Source organism: Rhinopithecus bieti, unplaced genomic scaffold (assembly GCF_001698545.2).
Source record: "Rhinopithecus bieti isolate Rb0 unplaced genomic scaffold, ASM169854v2 scaffold_56806, whole genome shotgun sequence".
Taxonomy (NCBI): domain Eukaryota; kingdom Metazoa; phylum Chordata; class Mammalia; order Primates; family Cercopithecidae; genus Rhinopithecus; species Rhinopithecus bieti.
Genome location: NW_016823424.1, coordinates 205,558 through 215,680, shown reverse-complemented (window position 1 = coordinate 215,680; position 10,123 = coordinate 205,558). Strand labels below are relative to the sequence as shown.

General features: G+C 49.5%; 1 protein-coding gene and 1 long non-coding RNA gene across 4 annotated transcripts in view; both read left to right on the top strand.

Moving 5' to 3' along the window:
• The window catches only part of LOC108521597 (uncharacterized), a 5,432-nt gene extending 3,987 nt beyond the window's left edge, over positions 1 to 1,445 (top strand). The window contains exon 3 of the long non-coding RNA XR_001883224.1: positions 692 to 1,445. This is a non-coding gene — a long non-coding RNA (uncharacterized LOC108521597). The remainder of the gene's footprint in view (positions 1 to 691) is intronic.
• Positions 1,446 to 7,404: 5,959 nt separating this feature from the next.
• On the top strand, positions 7,405 to 9,879 carry SLC61A1 (solute carrier family 61 member 1). 3 transcript variants are annotated; one of them, XM_017861517.1, is made up of 2 exons: positions 7,405 to 7,493; positions 8,290 to 9,879. In XM_017861517.1, the coding sequence occupies exon 2, from the start codon at positions 8,307 to 8,309 to the stop codon at positions 9,657 to 9,659; it is 1,353 nt and encodes a 450-aa protein (XP_017717006.1). In that variant the 5' UTR covers positions 7,405 to 7,493; positions 8,290 to 8,306; the 3' UTR covers positions 9,660 to 9,879. The 3 variants fall into 3 exon arrangements, with proteins under 3 accessions (XP_017717006.1, XP_017717005.1, XP_017717004.1); XM_017861516.1 differs by lacking the exon at positions 7,405 to 7,493 and adding an exon at positions 7,526 to 7,739; XM_017861515.1 differs by lacking the exon at positions 7,405 to 7,493 and adding an exon at positions 7,819 to 7,954.
• The last annotated feature ends 244 nt before the right edge of the window (positions 9,880 to 10,123 follow it).

Below are 10,123 nucleotides of genomic sequence, written 5' to 3'. Positions count from 1 at the left end.
ACTCCGTCTCAAAATAAATAAATAAATAAATAAATAAATAAATAAATAAATAAATAAATAAAATAAAATAAAAAAATAAAAAATAAAAAGAAATGGCTAGGTTCATTTCTTTTATGGGCTCATGCCCATAATCCCAGGACTCTGGGAAACTGAGGTGGGTGGATCACTTGAGGTCAGGAGTTTGAGACCAGCCTGGCCAACATGGTGAAACCCCATCTCTATTAAAAATACACAAATTAGCGGGGCGTTGTGGTGTGTGGCTGTGATTCCAGCTACTTGGGAGGCTGAGGCAGGAGAATCACTTGAACCCAGGAGGCAGAGGCTGCAGTGAGCTGAGATCACACCACTGCACTCCAGCCTGAGCAACAGAGTGAGACTCCGTATCAAGAAAAAAAAAAAAAAAAGAATTAAGCAAAAGAATTAAGCATTTATTAGCCGGGCGTGGTGGCAGGCGCCTGTGGTCCCAGCTACTCAGGAGGCTGAGGCAGGAGAATGGCGTGAACCCAGGAGGTGGAGCTTGCAGTAAGCTGAGATCATGCCACTGCACTCCAGCCTGGGTGAGAGCGAGACTCCGTTTCAAAAAAAAAAAAAAAAAAAGAATTAAGCACTTTTGCTGCCTGCATGCATGTGTAAACTATATTTCAGGATAGCCAAATAGCTCTAATTGGTGAAGACAACTTCTTATTTACAGAATAATTCCAGCTAATGTGGAAGGAATATGGAATTAGAAAAATCACCATTTTGTAACTCCTAATGAAGTAATGATCAAAGCAAGACTCACCTAATGGATGAAACCAAAGATGATGGGTGATGGAGAACTTTACAATGGAAATTGAGCTGCCACAACCTAACCCCACGGATGCATCTTAGCTTCACTAAAAGTGACACAACCAGGCACTGTGTACCTCCTGATGTGACATAATCTGAAGCACTCATCACCACCTATGAAGGAATCTTGCCAAAGAAACAAACAAACAAACAAAATTGAACATAAACCTAATCAAACCTCTAGTGCTGACTTCCATTTAACAGGAAATACAGGGAATGAAGGAACAAATAAAATGACACAATAAGGAAGTAGGTAAACGCCCCCAGAATGTGTGACATTCTAAAGGAAATCTGACCCCATTTCTTCAACTAGTGAATGGCTGGGGGGAAAAAAATGAGAAGGGACTTAAGAAGACAACCATTACATGGAACACAAGGACCTTGTTTGGTTCCTAATTTGGACAACTCAACTGTAAAGACAGTTGAGGACATGTAATTATGGACTGGGTATTTATGATAACAAGGAAGCAGTGCTAATTTGTTAGATATAAAAATGGCTCTTGGGTTATAGAAGAGAAGGTTGTTATTTCCTAGAGATGTATGCTGAAGTATGGAGTGAAGTGACCTATTTAATTTTAAATATTTCAGCAGAGAAAAAAAGGACAGAAAGGGGCTGGGCGTGGTGGCTCACATCTGTAATCCCAGCACTTTGAGAGGCCGACGCAGGAGGATCACGAGGTCAGGAGATCGAGACTAGCCTGGCCAACATGGTGAAATCCCGTCTCTACTAAAAATACAAAAATTAGCTGGGCGTGGAGGCACACGCCTGTCATCTCAGCTACTCAGGAGGCTGAGGCAAGAGAATCGCTTGAACCCGGGAGGCGGAGGTTGCAGTGAGCCGAGATCACACCATTGCACTCCAGGCTGGACAACAGGGCAAGACTGTCTCAAAAAAAAAAAAGAGAGAATATGTAAGTTCTGGCCTGGTGTGGTGGCTCACGCCTGTAATCCCAACACTTTGGGAGGCCGAGGTGGGTGGATTACCTGAGATCAGGAGATTGAGACCAGCCTGGCCAACATGGTGAAACCCCGTCTCTACAAAAATTACAAAAAATTAGCCAGGTGTGGTGGCGGGCGCCTGTAATCCCAGCTACTCGGGAGGCTGAGGCAGGAGAATCGCTTGAACCTGGGAGGTGGAGGTTGTAGTGAGCTGAGATCGCACCATTGCACTTCAGCCTGGGTGACACAGCAAGACTCTGTCTCAAAAAAAAAAAAGAATATGGAAGTTCATAGAACTATGCTCTCTACCTTTGTGTATGTTTGAACATTTCCATAATAAAAGAGTTTTAAATGATGTTCCTCTGGTAAGCATGGTTTCCAGTAACTCCCAGAGCATCCTTCCCACTTGCCCTGAAAGCCAGGACTTCCCCTTTGGCTCCCCACGCACAGATCCCAGCCCTTTCTCCCCTCCACCCAGGCCACCCTTTATCCCCTGTAGTTGTCTGCTGGCACAGTCCCCACATTTAGGACCTTTCCCAGTTGTGCTTCACAGCTCTGAGGGGCCAGAGAGACCTTAAGGAGTATACATATTTTGAATAGGTCCTACAATAAACAAAAATAAACCAAAATAATATAATATTGCTTTTGGTCCCTATTAGGTGCTTCTGAGCAAAATGCAATGCAAAACTGGTAGAAAACTGGCCTCCATCCTGTGAAATAGAAGGCAAGGGATGTAAGGTCACCCTGTCTCATCCACTGCCTTCATCCAGGATGACCTCCACCCCAAAGGAAATACCACTAAGAATTCAGAGACTCAGGCCGGGTGCAATGGCTCACACCTGTAATCCCGGCAATTTGGGACACCAAGGCAGGAGGATCACAAGGTCGGGAGATCAAGACCATCCTGGCTAACACAGTGAAACCCATCTCTACTAAAATACAAAAATTAGCCAGGTGTGGTGGCATGCGCCTGTAGTCTCAGCTACTGGGAAGGCTGAAGCAGGAGAATCGCTTGAACCTGGGAGGCGGAGGTTGCAATGAGTTGAGATCGCATCATTGCACTCCAGCTTGGGCAACAGAGCAAGACTTCGTCTCAAAAAAAAAGAATTCAGAGACTCACTGTCATGAGTTCAAGGGGCTGAAGCCCAGGACTGGGATGGAGGGCACTTACTGAGTAACCCTGGGAAAATCATGATTTTTTTTTCTTTTCTTTTCTTTTTTTTCTTTTCTTTTTTTTTTTTTGTTGTTGTTTTGAGACAGAGTTTCGCTTTTGTTGCCCAGGCTGGAGTGCAATGGCGCGATCTCAGCTCACCACAACCTCTGCCTCCCAGGTTCAAGCGATTCTCCTGCCTCAGTCTTCCGAGTAGCTGGGACCACAGTCATGTGACATCATGCCCAGCTAATTTTGTATTTTTAGTAGACATGGGGTTTCTCCGTGTTAGTCAGGCTGATCTTGAACTCCCAGCCTCAGGTGATCCACCCACATGGGCCTCCCAAAGTGCTGGGATTACAGGCGTAAGCCACCGCACACGGCTTTTTCCTTTTTTAAAGACAGGGCTTGTTCTGTCACCCAGGCTGGAGTGCAGCGATACCATCAGAGCTCACTGCAGCCTCCAACTCCTGGGCTCAAGCAATCCTCCTGCCTAAGCCTCAGGAATAGCTGGGATTACAGGCACCCACCACCATGCCCAGACAGGGGTTTCCCTAGTTGCCCAGGCTGGCCTCAAACTCCTGGCCTCAAGAGATCCTCCCACCTCAACTTCTTAAAGTGCTAGGATTACAGGTATGAGTCACCAAGCCTGGCAGAAAGCATGATTTTTTAAATTTTTGTTTATTTATTTATTTATTTTTGAGACAGAGTCTCACTCTGTTGCCCAAGTTGGAGTGCAGTTGTGCGATCTTGGCTCACTGCAACCTCCACCTCCAGAGTTCAAATGATTCTCCTGCTTCAGCCACCTGAGTAGCTGTGATTATAGGCGTGCACCACCAGGACCCGGCTATTTTTTTTGTATTTTTCGTAGGATGGGGTTTCGCCATGTTGGCCAGGCTGGTCTTGAACTCCGGGCTTCAAGAGATCTGCCCACCTTGGCCTCCCAAAGTGCTGGGATTACAGGCGCAAGCCACCACGCCCAGTCGGAAATCATGATTTTCTGTCTTAAGTGTTTCTAGATGAAAGCATGGGAACCATCACCCCTTTCTACTCTTCACTAGTTTGCCAGCTAGGGATGAAAGCGCTTTGGAACTTGTAGGATATAAACCAGCTGTTTTATCATAAGAAAGTATTTCTACAGGCTGGACGCGGTGGCTCACACCTGTAATCCCAGCATTTTGGGAGGCCAAGGCGGGTGGATCCCTTGAGGCCAGAAGTTCAAGACTGTTTTGAAACAGGGTCTCATTCTGTTGCCCAGGCTGTTGTGCAGTGGCGTGATCTCGGCTCACCACAACCTCTACCTCCCAAGTTCAAGCCATTCTCCTGCCTCAGCCTCCCAAGTAGCTGGGATTACAGGTGTGTGCCACTACTGCCCAGCTAATTTTTGTATTTTTAGTAGAGATGGGGTTCTACCATGTTGGCCAGGGTGGTCTGGAACTCCTGACTTCAAATAATCCACCCACCTTGGTCTCCCAAAGTGCTGGGATTACAGGCGTGAGCCACCATGCCTGGCCAAAAGAAAATATTTCTCCAGATGTAATCCCAAACCCTCCTACCCTATCTCTAAACTTTAGTATTAAAAAAAAAACCAACAGGCTAGGTGCGGATCACCCGAGGTCGTGAGTTCAAGACTAACCTGACCAACATGGAGAAATCCTGTCTCTACAAAAATTCAATATTAGCCAGGGGTGGTGAGCATGCCTGTAATCCCAGCTACTTGGAAGACTGAGGCAGGAGAATTGCTTGAACCCGGGAGCCAGAGGTTGCAGTGAACTGAGATCATGCCATTGCACTCCAGCCTGGGCAACAAGAAGCAAGAGCGAAACTCCGTCTCAAAAAAAAAAAAAAAAAAAAAAAACATGTACTGATCTGCTGTGCAGGTAGGTGAACTAGTGTAATTGCAGAAACTATGTGAGCTTGGAACTGGAAAGATTGGGGTCCCAGTTCTGACTCTGTCTTTTACTATGTAACTCTAAACATGTTACCTAACCTTTCCAACTCTGGTTAGTACCTACTGTATGGATTGTTGTGACAATAAGATGAGATAAGTCATCTACGGCAGTTGGACTAAACCTTCTTTTTTTTTATTATTATTATTTTTTTTTTGAGATGGAGTCTCGCTGTGTCGCCCAGGCTGGAGTGCAGTGGTGTGATCTTGGCTCACTGCAAGCTCTGCCTCCCGGGTTCACGCCATTCTCCTGCCTCAGCCTCCTGAGTAGCTGGGACTACAGGCACCCGTCACCACGCCCAGCTAATTTTTTGTATTTTTTTAGTAAAGACAGCGTTTCACCGTGTTAGCCAGGATGGTCTCAATCTCCTGACCTCGTGATCCACCCGCCTCGGCCTCCCAAAGTGCTGGGATTACAGGCATGAGCCACCGCGCCCGGCCTGGACTAAACCTTCTTAAAATTCCTTAGGTACGTAATAACTGACACGTGTTAACAGTTAATATGGGCCAGTACTTTTGATATTAATTTACATAAGTTACTCATTTATTCATAGAATATTTATGAAATATTTATGATCAATACATATCAATGACTGTTTTAAGTATTGGGAATATAGGTGAACAAAACAGATAAAAATCTGTAGGGAGAAGAGATAGTAAATATTTACTTATTTATTTACTTAGAGACAAAGTCTTGCTCTGTCACCCAGGCTGGAGTGCAGTGGTGCAATCTTGGCTCACTGCAACCACCGCCTAGTCTTGTCCCTCAGCCTTCTGAGTAGGTGGGATTACAAGCACGCACCACGAGGCCCATCTAATTTTTTTGTTTGTTTGAGACAGAGTCTTGCCCTGTTGCCCAGGCTGGAGTGCAGTGGTGCAATCTCAGCTTACCGAAACCTCTGCCTCCCAGGTTCAAGCGATTCTCCTTCTTCAGCCTCCCAAGTCGCTGGGATTACAGGTGCACGCCACCACACCCAGCAATTTTTTTTGTATTTTTAGTAGAGATGGGGTTTCACCATGTTGGCCAGGCTGGTCTTGAACTCCTGACCTCATGATCCGCCCCCCCCTCGGCCTCTCAAAGTGCTGGAATTACAAGTGTGAGCCACTGCACCCAGCAATTTTTTGTATTTTTAGTAGAGATGGGGTTTTGCCATGTTGGCCAGGCTGGTCTTAAATTCTTGGCCTCAAGTGATTCACCCATCTTGGCCTCTCAAAGTGCTGAGATTACAGGTGTGAGCCACCACACCTGGCCGAGATAGTAAATAAATAAACAAGGAAAATACATAGTCCACTGTAGAGTAAAAGCAGCAGAGAGAATAGAGAATTGGAAGGAAAGTAGGTAGATTACTGTGCTGGAGGTGGTGTTGTTGCTATTTTATTTTTGTTGTTGTTGTTGTTGTTGCTATTTTAAACAGGAGGGCCACGGAAGGCCTGTCTGATCAGGTGACATTTTTTAGAAATTTGTTTTATTTTATATTTTTTTGTGAGACAGAGTCTCGCTCTGTCACCCAGGCTGGAGTACAGTGGCGTGATCTTGGCTCACTGCAACCTTTGCCTCCCGGGTTCAAGCGATTCTCCTGCTTCAGCCTCCTGAGTAGGTGGGATTACAGGTGTCCACCACCATGCCTGGCTAATTTTTCTATTTTTTTTAGTAGAGACAGGGTTTCACCATATTGGCCAGGCTGATCTTGAACTCCTGACCTCAAGTGATCGACCTGCCTCGGCCTCCTAAACTGCTGGGATTACAGGTATGAGCCACCAGGCCCAGCCAAGATCAGGTGACATTTGAACAGAGAACTGGAGGAGGTGATGGGGGAACCACGTGGACATCTTGGAGAAGAACTGTACAGGAAACAGTGTGCAAAGACCCTGGCGGTAGCCAATATAGATGGAGTAGGAGGGAGAGTAGCAGGGGATGAAGTCAGAGGAGTGGCAGAAGGTCAGAGGACAGAGGGTCTTGTAGACCATTATAAAGATTTCGGCTTTTACCCTTAGTGAGATGGGAAGTCATTGGAGGCTCTTGAGGAGATAATACGGAAGCTGTAGAGAGGTTAAATAGCTTTTCCAAGGTAAAACAGCTTGAGTGGCAGAAGGTAGGGAGTTAAGCGCCAAGGCTGAAGTTCTTAACCCTATGCTGCCACTGAACTTTAGCCTTCTTTATTTGGGCATTGCTCTCCTGTGACTTCAAAGAAACTGGGACACTGGTAAGTTATGCGGCTTGCCTAAGGCCACACAGCTGGTAAGTGACAGGGGCAGAATTGCGCCTTAGTCTGTCTGCAGCCCGACTTCAAGTTCTTTACACCACACCGCCTCCCTCAGGTGTCTGGACCATACTGGCTTCTCTTGCATGGAGGTCACTGAAGTGGGAGAGGAGGCAAACCGAGGAGACCGTCTCGGCTTCGGGCAGCGGTGCTGTTCCTTAGGAAGCTCCAGCCCTTGGCTCTACCGGACTGCGGACATCTTTCCCGAGCAAGGCACGGAAGAAAAGAAAACTGGCCTTTATTTCGGGGTGGCCACGCAGGCATCCAAGAGCCAGAGGAGCAGGTGTCACGGGAGAGCGGCGAGCAAGGCCAGGCCAGGAGGAGCAACCGCAGCCGCCTACGGTCGCCCCTTCCTGACCCACCCCAGGTGTCCGGAGTTCCGCGCCCGGGTAGGGGAAGGAGGGCGGACGGGGCGGGGTTTTGGCGCCGCGCCCCCGTCACGTGACGAAGCCATCATGGCGGCGGCCAGAGGCCTGCCCGGCTCCCGGAAGCGGGCTGTGAGGGGCGGGAGCGCTGCTGGAAGCCGAGCTGGAGCCGGAGCCACAGCGGGGAGGGTGGCCGGGCGGCCTGGAGCCGGACGTGTCCGGGGTGTCCCCGCAGACCGGGACAGCAGGTGAGATGGAGTCTGGGTGAGGTGCAAGCGGATGTGGCATCGCTGGGCAGGGGCTAGGGGGCGCAGTGGGGCGCCAGTGACCTGGAGGAATGGGCATCTGAGATGCACACGCATGACCCTGAAGCAACTCGAGAGGCCTGCGCGGGTGGGAGGGATGCCCGGGACAGAGGATGAGACACTGAGGGCAAAAAGAGGCTCCCCAGCGAGGATGGGAGGTAATAGAAGGACGTGTGCGGGAGGTGCTGTGGGAAAGGGCAGTAGAATTTGGGGGAGCGGGATTATTGGAAGGGACTCCCTCTTTACAGGCAAGGATGGGGTGAGTGCTCAGTCCTCTCCCCTGTCCTCTTACCCCTCCCTGCCCCACAGTGTCCTAGGAGACAGCTCTGGCGGGGCCACTTCTCCCACCCACCCAACTGGTCCCTCCGGTCTGAGATCTTGGGGAGTGGAGTTGACGGGGTTGGGTGGAGCTGCCTTCTGCTTAAGACAGTCGGCCCCTTGACCCTGCTGCCCGAAGGATGGATATGACTCTGACCCCTACCTCTCTTCCCAGGTCGTCGGGGGCCCACCATGCTGGTGACTGCCTACCTTGCTTTTGTAGGCCTCCTGGCCTCCTGCCTAGGGCTGGAACTGTCAAGATGCCGGGCTAAGCCCCCTGGAAGGGCCTGCAGCAATCCCTCCTTCCTTCGGTTTCAACTGGACTTCTATCAGGTCTACTTCCTGGCCCTGGCAGCTGACTGGCTCCAGGCCCCCTACCTCTATAAACTCTACCAGCATTACTACTTCCTGGAAGGTCAAATTGCCATCCTCTATGTCTGTGGCCTTGCCTCTACAGTCCTCTTTGGCCTGGTGGCCTCCTCCCTTGTGGATTGGCTGGGTCGCAAGAATTCTTGTGTGCTCTTCTCCCTCACTTACTCACTATGCTGCTTAACCAAACTCTCTCAAGACTACTTTGTGCTGCTAGTGGGCCGAGCACTTGGTGGGCTGTCTACAGCCCTGCTCTTCTCAGCCTTCGAGGCCTGGTACATCCATGAGCACGTGGAACGGCATGACTTCCCTGCCGAGTGGATCCCAGCTACCTTTGCTCGAGCTGCCTTCTGGAACCATGTGCTGGCTGTAGTGGCAGGTGTGACAGCTGAGGCTGTAGCAAGCTGGATAGGGCTGGGGCCTGTAGCGCCCTTTGTGGCTGCCATCCCTCTCCTGGCTCTGGCGGGGGCCTTGGCCCTTCGAAACTGGGGAGAGAACTATGACCGGCAGCGTGCCTTCTCAAGGACCTGTGCTGGAGGCCTGCGCTGCCTCCTTTCAGACCGCCGCGTGCTGCTGTTGGGCACCATACAAGCTCTATTTGAGAGTGTCATCTTCATCTTTGTCTTCCTCTGGACACCTGTGCTGGACCCACATGGCGCCCCTCTGGGCATTGTCTTCTCCAGCTTCATGGCAGCCAGCCTGCTTGGCTCTTCCCTGTACCGTATTGCCACCTCCAAGAGGTACCACCTTCAGCCCATGCACCTGCTCTCCCTTGCTGTGCTCATCGTCGTCTTCTCTCTCTTCATGTTAACTTTCTCTACCAGTCCAGGCCAGGAGAGTCCAGTGGAGTCCTTCATAGCCTTTCTACTTATTGAGTTGGCTTGTGGACTATACTTTCCCAGCATGAGCTTCCTACGGAGAAAGGTGATCCCTGAGACAGAGCAGGCTGGTGTACTCAACTGGTTCCGGGTACCTCTGCACTTACTGGCTTGCCTAGGGCTCCTTGTCCTCCATGACAGTGATCGAAAAACAGGTACTCGGAACATGTTCAGCATTTGCTCTGCTGTCATGGTGATGACTCTGCTGGCGGTGGTGGGACTCTTCACCGTGGTAAGGCATGATGCTGAGCTGCGGGTACCCTCACCTACTGAGGAGCCCTATGCCCCTGAGCTGTAACCCCATGCCAGGACAAGATAGCTGAGACAGACTCTTGAATTCCAGCTATCCAGGATTGTACAGATCTCTCTGTGACTGACTTTGTGACTCTGTCCTGTGGTTTCTCCTGCCACTGCTTTGTGTTTGGGAGGACATGATGGGGGTGATGGACGGGAAAGAAGGTGCCAAAATTTCCCTCTGTGTTACTCCCATTTAGAAAATAAACACTTTTAAATGATCATTGATTTGATTTACTCATCCTTACCTGTAGCCTTCTCAGTAGTTTCTGGTGAGTGGGCAGCTAGAGGTTTTTTGTTTTTTGTTTTTTCATTTTTTTATTTTTTGAGACGGAGTCTTGCTCTGTCGCCCAGGCTGGAGTGCAATGGTGCGATCTCGGCTCACTGCAACCTCCGCCTCCCAGGTTCAAGTGATTCTCCTGCTTCAGCCTCCCAAGTAGCTGGGATTACATGTGCCTGCTACCATGC